Source organism: Diadema setosum, chromosome 7, assembly GCF_964275005.1.
Source record: "Diadema setosum chromosome 7, eeDiaSeto1, whole genome shotgun sequence".
Lineage (NCBI taxonomy): Eukaryota > Metazoa > Echinodermata > Echinoidea > Diadematoida > Diadematidae > Diadema > Diadema setosum.
The window spans coordinates 40,744,610-40,759,970 of record NC_092691.1 but is presented as its reverse complement, the minus strand read 5'-3'; the positions used below and the strand labels follow the sequence as shown (position 1 = coordinate 40,759,970).

The following is a 15,361-nucleotide window of genomic DNA, read 5'->3' as shown; positions in this document are numbered from 1 at the left end:
CACATGTTCGGATCAATACCAGAGAATGAATCGTGTGCTTTACCCTGGGGAGAATATTAGCGAAATAGATTACGTGTGGAAGGATTTGCTCATTGTGTGTATGTTTGTGCATGTGTGTATGCTTTTGTACGTGTCTGTGAGTATGTGTGTTTTATTTCTTGGAGCTACCATTATTTCCTTAATAATTTACTAGGATATAAAAGTCAGTAATCATGAGTTCTGTGGCTTCGGCAAGGATGCATGGCGGGAAATTCCGGTTGTGTGACGACGCTCCCTGCGTGATCATGGTCGCACAAAGAAATTTCCTCCACGAGTTCCAGTAACTTATTTCTTTACAAAGCACTAAGGTAATCAGCATTGTGCATTGCCCTTGGATATTATTAGCGAGCCCTTGCACACAAAAAGCACACACCCACAATCACATACACCTACGCCACCTAAACACACACACACACACACACACACACACACGCACACACACACACACACACACACACACACACACACACACCCACACACACACACACACACACACGCACACACGCACACACACACACACACGCAGAGAAACGCGCAAAGATCACGAAAAAATGCATAACTATAATTTTTATAGGACTACAATGGACTATTTTATTGGGTTTTTTTCGAGATTGCATAGTTGTAGAATGTGTTTATGTCTTCTTAATGATATTCATCATCAACAGGTAGTAAATCATCATTTAAAAACACTTTATTGAACCTTGGAATCTTGGAAATAATTGAGCCAAAAATCATTGTGACATAACAGCAAGCACAGACACACAAATACACCACAAAATGCAGGCAACATACCATTGTCTAAGTATCGCTACTACTCTATCGTCAAACCAAGTTTAATCTACTCCCGCTTTAAGAACATAAATGGAAAAATACACACAGATAAGTATGTGCATTGACTTCTCTTATCACCGCACATGCACTACAAAATGTTCGACTCCCGGGGTGATAAATAGATCAAGAAAATGTTGTAATTAAACGTCCAAATCGAAAGGAGGCAAATACATCTAAAAAAACAACAACAAACAAACAAAGATTATTCACAGATTTCTGGCTATTATCGTGATACACAACTCCTTCATTGCTGCGACATTTTCTTGTTACAGTAACAACGTGAATTTAATTACGACGACCTCCTTCCGTAGTGATTGAAAATTTGCCCTTCATCGACTAAGATAAGCATCAATTTTTCAGTGTTTTAGTAGCAGCCATGATGAAAAATCGTGAGCAGTACATAATCATCGAGTTAGAACAACAAAGGATTGGAACTAGCACTAGCTGTCTGGTGGAAGCTCGGATGTCTATCATAGTGGGTATGGCGCGTGTCTAGTAATCAGGAGATTGTTGGTTCAAGTCCAACCTGAGTATGTATGTATGTACGTACGTATGTATGTATGTATGTATGTAGTCTTTTTTCGGTGGCTACTGTTAAAATACTGAATAATCGGTGGTTAAATCTAACTCGACACAACAACTCATTAATTTGAATCCTTACACAGTCCTCTCAGATATGCTAATCAGCGTATTGGATAATGCCCCATCATCATGATAAGACGAACAGGCTTGAGACGAAATACACCAGCTGTGGGAGAATGGAGGACGGGAGGGGGGGGGGGGGCATGTCATACGAGCAATCAAGATATGTTCACGTTTGTCTGCGCTGTCTTTAGTAGCAGTATCGTTTATTGTCTGTCCGCATGACAAGTCTGTACATCACGTGACCTGTTTACACAGGACTACAGCGAGACATGCGCAAATGCCAACGACAATATTGAATTCACCCCGGGCTCTCCCTGAGCCCATCCGAAGAGGCCCGGTTGTCATCGCAACGCGGGGTGTAGGGCATCCTTCGTTAGGTGGAGGATTTGCCTGCTCCTCCCACTGCTCTAAATCGTGAAACATCTCTTTTGATGTGATCGTCGAGAGGGTCTCTACCCTTTCTCTCTTGTTCATTGACCTACGTATTTCGGCTTGGATTTTACTTGAATCATTTACGTCAATAAAACTGACTTGTTGGATGAGAACGACAAATGTGGGGTCCTATACAAGAGAGAGAAAAAAAATCTTAGCCAAGCGGCAAAGTGAAGGCTGTACTATATATTTTTTATCAGATCTGAAAAGAAATTATCATTTTTGTGAAATTAAAAAAAATATATATCACTTGATTGATAGACAAAGAAATAGATATATTAAGTTCCCTCAGCATGTTGATACTGATTAATTTGTTAACTTGCTTCTCATTTTGTCTGGAAAAGATCTTGACTATACCTGTCATGCATCGCCATCGTTGTGATGTTGTTTGTTATAATACGGATGCAATCATCCGTGATTGCCTGCCTCACCCCTCTAATCCGCCAGGAGCTTGGCCAAACTGTAGGCTTTGTGTTAAGTGTAGGATCGTGCTTCCCGCGCTGCCAAACTCACCCAGTGTGAAGGAGTTGTCGTCTGACCATGCATTCTAGACATGCCTTATTTACTCTGGCGGGAAATATCTTGGGGGCATCACAGTCAAACGACTCCACTTGGTTTCGATTTTTCTCGCCTTACTTTTCTCCCTTGCTTTTTTTTCGGGAGCACTTTGATATTAGCAGTACCGTAAACTTTGTTCACCATGAACATGGGAAAAAAAAATCTGGTTATTCGGTGTTTGGTTCTTTTTTTACATCCATTCCTTTTTCATTTGACGGTTCCATGATATTGATCTCATACTTAGATAGTCTTCAAGAATGATATGATGACTCAATAATGTTTTCCCAATGCATCTGCTATTCATTCAAAAAGAAGCTCCTTAACATATGTTAGAATTATGAATTATCTCAATTTCAAGATGACTTTCTGTCATGTTTGCCTTCAACGTTGTCATAATTATGATTCTTATGTCATTTTTAATATCTTGGTTTCCGTTGTAATCTGTGTCTTTAATGCTTTGACAATTATTGTTTGACAAAAGTGGTAAACATTTTTCATCGAGTTTATTATATGCAGTGCAAATCAATTCATTCTCGATATTTAAGACGTATTTTTTATTATTATTCAAGTAGAGACCCCCATGCAAAAATTTAATAGACACTAACAACATGATTCCCAAACTTTCTTTTCAACACTGGCCTTAACTGTTTTCTCACTGTTTCTAAATTATTATTACACTTCTGTGTATCATATAGATGTAGCCGTAATAACATGTTCTTTGATTTAAATTCTCTGTGAGAAACCAAAAATGTCCATCATCTTTCGTTCCAATCTAAGCAATGCCTCGAAAAGTATAGTGATAGCATGTTTTCAGATGATCAGACTCTCCATTATCACTTACTTGATCTGGATAGTACATTGATCTAACCAGAGGCAAGATTGTGTCTTTTTTCTGTCCATTTTGATACATTACGATGAATTATGCAGTCAATGAAACGGCGTTTTTATGCTGCAGCTGTGATGATACATGTATATTCGTTTTTGTGCTTTTACCCCCGCAGGATCAAAGTCATGTCACAACAACATCAGTGAAAAGTTCAATCAGCCACCAGGAGAAAAAGACGAATAGCGCCAGCTATGTCGAAGGGGCTACAACACCTTCGTCACCCTGGCCTTGATAAGGGACGTCATGCTCTGATTTGTAACGAGGTCTCCAATGCATGGAATGCAGACGAAATCATTGTCGACTTTACAAGTTAGGTGGTTCCCTGCCGATCTGTTACAGTTTCCAAACCCTGCAGAATTGTCGCCAATTGCGTCGTTTGGCCCCGACAACATTTTGCCCAATTTAGCGAGCGCTCAACCTCCGTATCGCCGACACGCACCGCTTTAAAAGGGCTTACGTCATTACTTGAAAGTTGCCTTTCGAAGCCTGTTTCTAATTTTCTTCTCGACTCAAAAAACAAAAACAAAAACAGGTCGTGGGATTGGCCAAGATTTTATCTCCGGAGCGGAAAAAGGAGGCAGAGCGCTCAATTAGCAGACATTGTGGAATATATTGTGGGAATGATAACATCGCGAGGCGTTTGTGAAAACATTGTGTGGGAGATGTCCTTCAGTTCGTGGTTTATTGCAACGCAAAGGAGTGGCCTTTTGAATGTCTGTTACGCCTAAGTACGTCACACAACATCAGCCGACTTGTGTCAAATCCAGAAAACTGGAATCGGGCGCGGTGGTCTCTGCAGAGGAGATATTCACAACTGGTCAGTTCGGTTGCTTGATTCCCTCCTCTGCAAACTTCTCGCGGATTTTCGATTGTTTTTCGTGTACGTTAGCGCATCCTGGATTCAATATGGATTTGATTGAAATTTTATCACAGCATATGATTGCTCAGCAGACCCTTGGAGAAGTAATTTGGATCGTGGATACGATAACGGAATACCAGGTGGAGCTTCAAAGCCATTGTTGTCAGGAAGAGAACGGAGTTAGTACAAACGAGGAGTGACAAATTACGCACCATTTTCAGACATACTCGCTTAGTCTCACTCCAGACTCAATTTGCAGCAATGACCGTTCGTTGTCGACCGAGGATCGATTCTGTCCGCGTCTGTTGAAATGTCGTCCCCTATTCTAATGGTTTCGCCGGCAAGTGAGGGCGCTCGCCTGGATTCGTCGCGGGACAGAGTGGACGTGGGAGCTCAGTGCGAGCCTCCGGAATGTAGCAAGGGCCCAGGAAAACCTGGCAGCGAGGCGGCTACCGGGTCTACGGCGATATGGACGCCGCGGCAGCTCGTCATCACGTCAGTAGGTGACTATGGTCTTACGCCCCCATGCGGCCTGCTTACCGCACAATCTCCGCTCGCTGCGCCTCGTCAACGAGAAGCAGCGGGGAGCGCCAACTGTTCAGACATTCAGAAAAGTATGGACTGTCATGGCCGCAGTGGATGGGGACGTTTTGGCATCAGCGACAGCAACCGTACGTGTCCAGAAGAATACGAGTTGGAAGCCCGTGATGATCAACAAGACGCATGCCCCCACACTGGCTTACTGCGACGACGAGACAGCTTTCAAGACGCCGTGTCGACAGATTGCCAGAGCAGCGGGGCCGCCGACAGACAAGGTAGCGGGAGTGCACCGACAGAATCTGCGCCTCACAGCCCGTACACTCTCACAGTACCCGAAGTGAGCCCAGTGGAACGAAGACTGAGTAATAACAACGAATTCGTGAACCTAGCTCACAGGTCTGCTATTGTCAACGGGGCAATCCCCCGCTTTAGTCCATTATCTCTGAAGGTTGGCCAGGACTGTAGCTCCGAAGGAAAAGGGATGCTATCCTCGGATATGCGCGGGAACGGGAACCACGACCACACGATGAAGCAGAGCAGAAATATTATGAGCTCTGGGAAGAGGAGGAAATCGAACCACAATACGAACAGCACGAGCTACCGGCTCGGTCTCCGGAAGACACTGTTCGAAAAGAGGAAGAGATTAAGCGATTATGCCTTGCTCACAGCAGTCTTTGGGATTGTCGTAATGATCCTGGAAACGGAATTATCATGGTTCGTCTACGGCAAGGTATGTCCTTCAAAATTTTACCATTTTTTTTTTCGAACAAAAAATACCAACAAATCTAATGATTCCTGGTTAAAAACACATCAGATCAAATTAAATTTTCTTTGAGTGAGAGAGAAACAATGAAATAGGGAAATATGCCCCAGTTTCATATTTACTCAAGCACGATTACATAAGATACTTTGCTGGATGTAAATGCTATGTGTGTGTGGAGAGAGAGAGAATATCCAGTTTGGCTGCAGTGCAGTGATCGTGACTCCTCCTGAAATACCGTCTTGTTATGGCGCCATGCCAAAGTAATTAACATTTAAGGAGATAACTCCGCCAGAACGCGAACCCTGTGTGTTATAACCAACTGGCCTCCAGATCGATTATCATACCAGTAGAGACATGGGCCTCCAGTGCGTGAATGCTATAAGCTCGTTAGTCCCCAAAGCCTACACCACTCTGCTATAACGCCTTATTGGTTTCGTTGTTGTCGTCGGTTTTCTCATGAACAATAACATCGCTAAACTAGTCCGCGTCATGATATACAGCTCACCATGAAGAACACTTTTCATCAGTTGAAACCATTCATTGATTCATTGACATGCTAGGGTAAAATTTATGCCTTATCGCTATTTTAATTTGTTTTCATTAATTTCCATTTATTTCCACATTAGATGTCGAAATACAAAGTGATCTTAATATCTATCGTGGAAAGCAAGTATAGGTCAAAATCAAGTGCTTCACAAAGACCCCACATACACAAAGAATTCATAATTAAGCCTATATATTAGAGAAGTACCATGCATGCGGAATGGTTTTGTAGCAAATACGTACCCTGACAGGGAGGGGGATGGGGAAGAATGCTATAGTCAACTGAGCAATTGATCAGCACATTTACTCAATAACACGTCACAGCGGTTAGTCAAACGGACATGCTTCTCACAGCTCAGATGAAAGAGAACAGGCATATCACATGACTGTGTCTCCATACGTCCTTGCACTAAAATGAATATAGAAATTGATATGAATGAAAGCACTTGTATTGGTTGACATATCCATGGACACGGTAGTGTAACGCCATTGATCTGTCAGAATGACGTTGGTGAATTTTAATCTTGATATTACAGCCAATCGAGACATCTTTGGTGCTACATGTGATATGATATGCATGCGTGTGTGTGTGTGTGTACCTGTTTTCATTTGAGTGTGTTTGTGCATATGTTTGTGTGTGTGTGTGTGTGTGTGTGTGCCCATCGATAAAAGTATGCACAGGTATATATACGTGTTTACGGGACTGTAATTGCTGTATTCCCTAACTACCTTCATCGAAATGTTTTCCTGCGACGAAGCTAGAAATTCCCAATTTTCCAGAAAAACAGAAACCACACACACACGGTAATAATGATAACTTTTGCATTCCGCATTACGTGCGTGAAGCGAACCCATGAAAGCAAAGCGGATGCAGAGGATGACAGCATGTGTGTATAGGCTCAATACGCGGTTCAATCCATGTGTATATCTAATTACCCTGAGGTCAACACGCAATCCACATGCTAGTCGGTTGGCGACACTCTCTCAACACGCAGATCAGTGGTATCATGGAGAGCCCTGCATAGTTATGTCTCCCGTCCTATACCCTCACACTCGCCAAAGAATACCGGAATAAACACCCTATGACGTCTCACAGAATACAGCTTAGAAATGATGTGTACCTTTAAAGCACCAGTGAGCGCACAGCTTCAAAAGAAATCAAAAAGAAGAGAGAAAAAAAAGAGGGACAGAAAAGAAATCCCACGCCTTCTCTTTGCACTGGTCATCCAACCAGAACGAAACAGATTTTCTCTTTTTTTTTCTGTTTTGCCGTCCGTGCTTGAATACGTTTCAGGACAAATGAAGACCACTTGCATAGTACCTAACAAAGACTCAAATGTCTAAAGATAAAGTGAGTTCCAATCTTCCATTTCTCTCCAGTGTGCATGTACACAGCACACTGGCAGGCTTCCATGGTGAAATCCGCGGAGATTTTGACGGGGCAAAAATAAACTTGACCCTATGACCCAGATAGAAAGTAGACCTCGTTCACATGATGCACGGACTCGGATTTCTTTCTCTCTTTTATTTCTTTTTTTTTTTATGTTTCTGTTTTATGCGACATAAATACGAGTCAAAAGCCATACCGCTATAGGGCTTTTAAGGAGATTTAAACAGATATCTATCGCTGACAAAAGCACATGATGAAAGTTTGTAATCATTGTTAGGGGCCATCGGTATTTTCTAGACACACACATACATTCAGAAACACACGTGCGTTCGCATTAATCTATGTCTCTCTGTATGTATGATTATGATATAAGAATAAAATGGTATGATCATTATGTGCTTACATAACACGCACACACACACAAACACACACACAAGTTCAATCTGTTTGGGGTTTTTTTTCTATCCTGAATTAATTGCGTCACACCTCCCAGGTCACTGTTAGTGCTTCGAAGGTAATTTGGTTTCCAATAGACTTACTGTAATTCTTCGCGTATTGACCCTGGTCCCAATAAGCCGTTGATTAATAAAGCGGTTACCCCAACGAGTTTATCTCAGCATGCGTTTGGTCTCTATGTAATTTTATTCCATGCTGCACGCGTACTAGTAGAGAGTATGGCAAGATATTCAGTAATCCCTGGAGGGTATTTCATGAAGCATTTTGTCCGACAAATTTGTCGGACAAATTTGTTCTCAGCCAATCAGATGCAAGGATTTCAGTAGCTTGTAACAGTTTGTCAGAAAATATCCTACCAAAACGCTTCATGAAATGCTCCCTGATGTTATTATGATGTCGTGACCTGTAAGTGTGTGGGATGGATATGGATGCATAAGGTATTTTCGTATGATTTATGAGATATGTACACATTTGTACAAATATCGTATATGACCACCTATTTACCCATCTATCTATATAATATAACATATTAATATGAATACATGTATTGAGTTATGACAAATATTAGACTGCAGCCATGTATTATAAAATGATTGATTTACCACAATGACATTCACCTTAATCATTATCTAGAACTGTTTGTTAACAATACAGGTGTACCGAAGCAGGCATAGATTCAATATTTCAATACTCAGTCAGTATGTAGAGGACTACAACGTCAAGCGCCGTGACTTCAAGGCAAGCATGGAACTCAATGCCCGTATCTCCCCTAATAAAACTCGCACTAGGTTTTGTGCACACACACCCTTTCTCTCCGTATATCCTCCAGTGGCACTCACTCGTAACAAACGCCATTGTCTAACAAGCTTAACCGTGCGCTCAACCTCTCAGTGTGGCTTGGCATAATGCTAGCTGAAGGTCGCCGACCGTGTACTAATAAGCGAGGGAAAAGACAAGGCGCATTTATTGACATAATCTATCTGATTCATGTAGTGAATAACACCCCTTTTCACCGTTTACCTCGTAGTTATGATTTCCCGCTGGTGAGATAAATGTCTCTTGTATACAAATCTGTAGGAAGCCAGGTCATACATGTTGCTTGTCGAAGCCCCCTCACTCTTACAATGTCTGACCGAGGCGATATGTCATCCATAATACAAACCTGTCGTGCATGCAGACATAGTTTGATGACGTCGACGTGATAATCGCAAACTCTGCCGCTATTATGTTAATTTCCACGTTTCACATGCAAAGCAAATATCAAGCAAATTCCAACTTTTATAATATTGCGCGTATACTGTGTGTATTGTTATTATTTTTCCCCGTTCGTTCCCTTCTCCCTATATGACCGGGTTTGTATTTTTGTGTTTAATACTTTGAGCAGACTGGTATAGTGGTATCAGTGGATCTCTTCCATGGTTGAGCATTATAAACCATCTAAACGGCCGGTGCCACAACGACAGTTGTGTTAATGTTGGGAAGGGGCGGGGGGGGGGGGGGGAGGACTGATTCCGATCGTGGATACCACACAATATCAACACAACTAATCGTCAAAATGACCACTGCGCTGACGAAACATGCGGCACTGTCACCTCTGACCATGTAACTGCTGCCAAAATTAATTCTCCTTATCCCTTTCAATATCTCACTTCATGGTGACATTGACACATATAGCAATGAGGTCATGAATGGTCAGTAAGAGGAATAAGACATGATTCATCTCTTATTGTACAGCGCCAACATAATAATGCTGATCCGGAGGAGGAGTCCAAAATAGCCAGTGTCAAGTTTCAGTCGGTATCACAGCTTACTGGTGAGAAAAAACAACAACAAATGGAGTTGTCCTTTGCTCTCTTTTTCCTGTTAATTCTATGGATGCTGGTAGGTGCCGTGTGTGTTCGCTGCGTATGATCGTCTTTATTCAGGACTGACTAGTACAGTATGCGAATGAAAGCACGACAATCGACTGGGTTTCATTTTTAAGCTATCACGGTAGCTGTCGTATGTAGATAATTGCATGTCCTGCGTAAAAACCCAATTACTGCCGTTCACCTGTAGGTTACCAGATTTAGGGAATTGCAGAAGTAAGCAACCCCGCTATCAAGCTAGCCCTGGAAAAGTTTTCTGTGTTCTTATGGCAAGTATACATACCGAAGTGAACCGTGCATAACTACCATTTCATACCACATGCAAGTATGGTGGTCTATCCAATAGGAAGTAGAAAGTCCTTTTGAGCATATATTATGCAAAATTTTTCATCAGCGAAAACAAGTTAACATAGTATTATCCTGACATAGCCTTTAACAGGCTACGTTAAATTTTATTATGTGTTTATACACAAAAATATACTGATGATACCTGTATATGTGTTTGCAGTAAGGTCAATGATATACAACACACGCACACACACAGAAAGACAAATATATTTCATTCAATATCTTCTTTCCACCAGTAAAAGGAAATGCATAATACAAAGCAATACATTGGTCAATTCAATTGTTAGACAATTTGAATGAACAAATCATTGAGCACCATAATATATATATATATATATGTACGAATGACGTAGCGAAAAAAAGAATAATGAACGTTTTTTTTTTCTTTCGTGTGCGTGTTTGTGTGTGTTTGTGTGTGTGTGTGTGTTGTAAGTGCACTGCCATTTCGCTTGATGGCGGATATAAAGGAGAAAGCAAAAGCAATACCTCTCTTTTTTTGTAAGTTTTCATATATATTGTTATACATTTTTATTTTGTTGTTGTTGATGTTTGAAATTGTATACACTCAGTGTGCCTCTATAAGCACAACTTATTTCATATAAGGCCTCAAGGCTTCTTTCTAGTTATGTTTTATTTTTATTTCCATGTACTGCTTGATATGGCAAATTATGTAAACTAATTTTGTTTGTTTGTATTGTGTGATTGATATCATTTTGATTGATTTTTTTTCTTTGTAACCACTATCTTTTATTGAAATGAATAAATGAAACGAAACTTAAATACGTTTGTGTGCGTGCGTGTATGTGTGTGTGTGTGTGTGTGTTTATAATCCTCAAAAGCTGGTAGAAGGTCATATTTCCTTCGGCGTCACCAAGCATGCCAAGCGTGACTGATACTTTCACGTTATCTCTCTATCATTTCTTGGAATGTAATTTGGATATTTTTTTACGTCAATGTACTTTATGTCAATCATCAGTTTAGATTTGCCATAGTAGATGAGAATCAAGCTCAGATCTCATTTGTGTTGCTTGGAATGCTCCGCTAACATCGCGTTGTAGTGGAAAATTGCCTTCCCACAGTTTTACACGTATCATTTTGTTTTTATCTAATCGAACGATGTATGACATTATCCTATACTTGGAAAGTTGAATCTAACTTTGACTTATTCTAACGAACGTCAAATTCAAGTTTTCTCCTTGGTAACATTCTAATATCTTCCTGCATTATGTATAGACTGGTAGATTGGAGAAAATGTTTTGACAAATGTAACGCCATTATGGTATATAAAAAACTATGTTGTTGTTTGTTTGTTTTTATTAAAATCACAGCTCTCTCTATGATTGTATGGAATGTTGTTCTTCCAAAAACCACTGAAATCTGGTACATGTACTTATCAAAGGCATAATTTACCATTTGCAGATGAAATAAAAACTCAGCATTAGTGCTTCGAAATAGATCTAAAATGTGAGTTAGGGATAGAAACAACTAATGTAAACAATAAAATTCGAATTAATGAAATCATTGTTAAATATGGTTAAGTATGCAAAATGCGAACAATGGTTGAAATAAAAAATTCTCCAGACTAAACTGTCTACAGTTACAGTTTATTGAGAAAAATATTGATATCTCCTTATCTTTTAGGTTTTATTGCAAAATTCTTATATGTTAGGATGTTTTGTGATACAGCTTACCTTACACATATGCATCAAATGGGATATCTTGATTTTTTAGCACTGCTCTCAGTGTTAAACAGGACTTTTTATAAAGTCTTTTCCGAAGATCAATTATGACTTGATGTCTCATGCTATTGTAGAGAAATATGATGATATTTATTACCACCCAACGTGTATTGCAATTAATGAATCGATTAAAACTGTCAAAAATCTGTTGAAAATAAGTTGAATTGGAGATTATGTCCAAGCGAATGTCCGCACAAGTACTTTTAAAAACAAATCAACCCCACCCGCCTTCACTAATTTGTTTGGATTCTTAAGAGTCGTAATGGAATAATAACAGTTTCTTCTTTAGCATAATTTGGTGCGAACTGCCTTGAGGTAACTCTGTATCATTTTAGTCATTGGGAAACGAACCACGAACGAAAGTGTGATGTATTGACAGTGGTCGTCTTTCTTTTTTTTTTTCATTTACTTCAAAAAAGGTGATACGAAAAAAACACATAATGGGCATTAAGTTCTTAGAACTTAAGTAGCAACAAGGAATGCAATTGTGTCAATAAAGCGCAAAGATTACGAGAAAAAGCGTCTAATTAGGACCTTTAATTTCGTGCTGTAGTGGTTTATGCGGGGGATATGAATGACGCTAGTCTTCCAAAGGAGGGCTCGAAATGATAACAAAAACAGAACAAATCAAGCGAAGACCAAAAGAGAAAACAAGTGACCGAGAGGAAGAAAAGGAAGCCATATGGCGCCAGTTAAAATCAATCGTGCCTGATCCTCATCTCTCGTATTTTCAGAGGTATGCCAGCTATCAACTATCCGGCCGCAGCAAAAACATGTGCAAACAGAAGTCGCAGCGTAACATTCACCAAAACAAGTTTGGATATCATACCCTTTCACATTACCTTTGTGAACATGAAAACACGAGAACAAGAACAACTCATCAGCATGGTTTGGCTACCTCATCCATCATACGCCTGCAGAAAAGGCATACGAAGTAATGAGACCGATATTTGACATGTGTGCTGCACAGGCATGCATGTTTGCACTGAAAAGTGTAATAGATGTGTTTGTGAGTAGGACGCCACTAGTCACGTTGCCGATTGAATGAATGTCTTCGCTATTTCGACAAAACACAATTTGAAGTACCGTTTATAAAGGGAAACATTTTTTCCACGTTTGACGTGTTTGAAATATCTTCGTTTCGATCTTTTTCTCTCTTTTTTTTTTGCCCAAATGGTATCACCGATCGTCATAGGTTTGTTAGTGTGTTAAGCATGTATTTTTTCTTCACATTACCAGCCTGCTTTTTTATTTGTTTTGTTTGTTTAGAGAAATCAACATTGGGTGAAAAAAAAAACGGTACATATTTCTTAAATGAATTGTCATGCTTCGCAAATTTGTAGTGGTAAAATTGATATACTCTACGTGTATTAGATTATTGCCATCAGAACAACATATAAGTCAATGCAATCTTCATTGGCATGCATCTCCCCCCTGACAAAAGGCAATATGTGTGTGCGTGTGTGTGTGTGTGTGTGTGTTTGTGTGTGTGTGTGTGTGTGTGTGTGACGGAGCAGTAGTAGCGTTTTCTCAGTGCTAACGCTGCAATGACATTATAAAATGATGAACTGATAAAGTTAAAGTAGTTTGAGAAGGTAATATAGGTCCTTCCCTTCACGTTGATTACCTTAAAATTGAACTGAAATATGGCGTCTGCTGTTGTTCACCCATTAGTCTTCTCTATTTCATAGCTCATTTGATGACTTATGGAGTATGAAAATACTTCTTTATTTCCAAATGGACGGACAAAGCCTCTATAGGTATAATATAGGTGCAATAGAAAACGGCGCCCACTGTCTCCATGTCGTGTATGCGAATATTGACGAGACACATTACGTCATGCGCGCCTTTTTGATCAAGTCAAGTGCCCGTTGCCAAGCAACGAGATTTTAAGTAGCCGTACTAAAACAAGGATTTGAAAAGTGGAGTGCCGGTGTAATGTCGGTCGTATGAATCTGTTGACAGAATGAAGTATTCGCCATGACGTACACATGAAGGATTTTCTTTTCCTTTTTTTTGAAATAAATTCCTCAGAATGTATATCATTTCGACCTCGTCTGATGAAGGACGAGCTTACGCCATTGACGACGAAGAGGGAACATTAACATATAGATTAGAATTTGCTGATGCTCTCTATCCACAGCGCCGAGTATTACGATTTTAATGAATTCCTCTCCCCTACAGCAAGGAGCGTTATACCTCTCAAACTAAACTCGCTCATACAAGAAAAGCTCTATTCAATATCAATTTCTTATACACACACACATACACACAAACGTACATAAATATAATATGTATCTCTTTTATTACATATAATACGAGTAAAGGTTTGATGTTTTATAGATTCCCTTTGGGGATTAAGGGATTTGGATTAAAGGTCACACAAGAGAAGCCGCATTTGATTGGAGATTCGATAATAATGACTATCGTGACCCAGTTATAAGGAACAGTGCTGCGTTAACTTGAAACAAAAATGATAAAAGAGGGATTTGTTGTTAATTTATTCAGAAAATCCAAGGTGTGTTCTGACCACCACTCACTCAAAAAAAAAAAAAAAGAAGCTTGAAAAAGCAGTGAGCATGTATAGCACTGACAAGTCTTTGATGAACATGGACTGAATGACTATGATGAGTTCTAAAGAATCTGAAAATACTTGCACAATGGTTTGCATGGAATTTTGAATCTTCTTTCACAATTTAAAACAATAGTGATAATAATAATGGTATTGATCAATACCAATATCAATACATATTGTATCAAAACAGCATCAATACATTTAACAATGATAATGACCTCACTGCTACCACCACCACTATTACTGCTCTTACTTCCACCACACTCTCGGAAAATGTTCAACTTTGCACCTTTACGCGTGACACACTGGGAACACCGTTACGGGTGCAATTTTGCACCTTTAAAGGTGCTCGCTGGTCTGAAAAGGTGCAAACTTGCACCCGTATAGGTGCTATAGTTGTGTCATACTTAAAGGTGCAAAGTTAACACCTATTTTTCAGAGAATGTACTACTGCTGCTACTATTACTGCTACTGCTACCATTACTAATGATAAAATATTTTACTACTTCTACTAACAATGAAAATGATAATGATAATGATGAAGAACATTGCATAGGTTTTGTGATGCAGAATCACTGTGATGCCATTGTGGAGTCAGGGGGGGGGGGGGGGGCTCACCATCAGTTCCCAACACTTATCATTGCTTTATACTTTAATTTTTGACGAGGTTGTTACTACAGTTCGCAGACCCCATTTGAAAATGCATCATGATCTGTTTGGTGCCACAGTGTTCCGAGACGGTCATAAAACAATGCACTTTATTTGTCGTTCCTTTTCGTATTAGAAGTAATTTCCTCTTTTTTCTTTTTTCTTTTTTTTTTTTAAAGAAAACTCAATTCGACGAAAAAAAAAGCACTTTTCTTCCTGTGGAGGCAACTTCTCTTCGACG

The 15,361-nt window shown here is 39.8% G+C and overlaps 1 protein-coding gene across 1 annotated transcript in view; it reads left to right on the top strand.

Annotated features, from left to right (window-relative positions):
• Positions 1–4,560: 4,560 nt before the first annotated feature.
• LOC140230806 (uncharacterized) overlaps positions 4,561–15,361 on the top strand; it is a 114,412-nt gene continuing 103,611 nt past the window's right edge. Inside the window, exon 1 of the mRNA XM_072310948.1 lies at positions 4,561–5,520. Coding sequence (XP_072167049.1) covers positions 4,561–5,520 — 960 coding nt within the window. The remainder of the gene's footprint in view (positions 5,521–15,361) is intronic.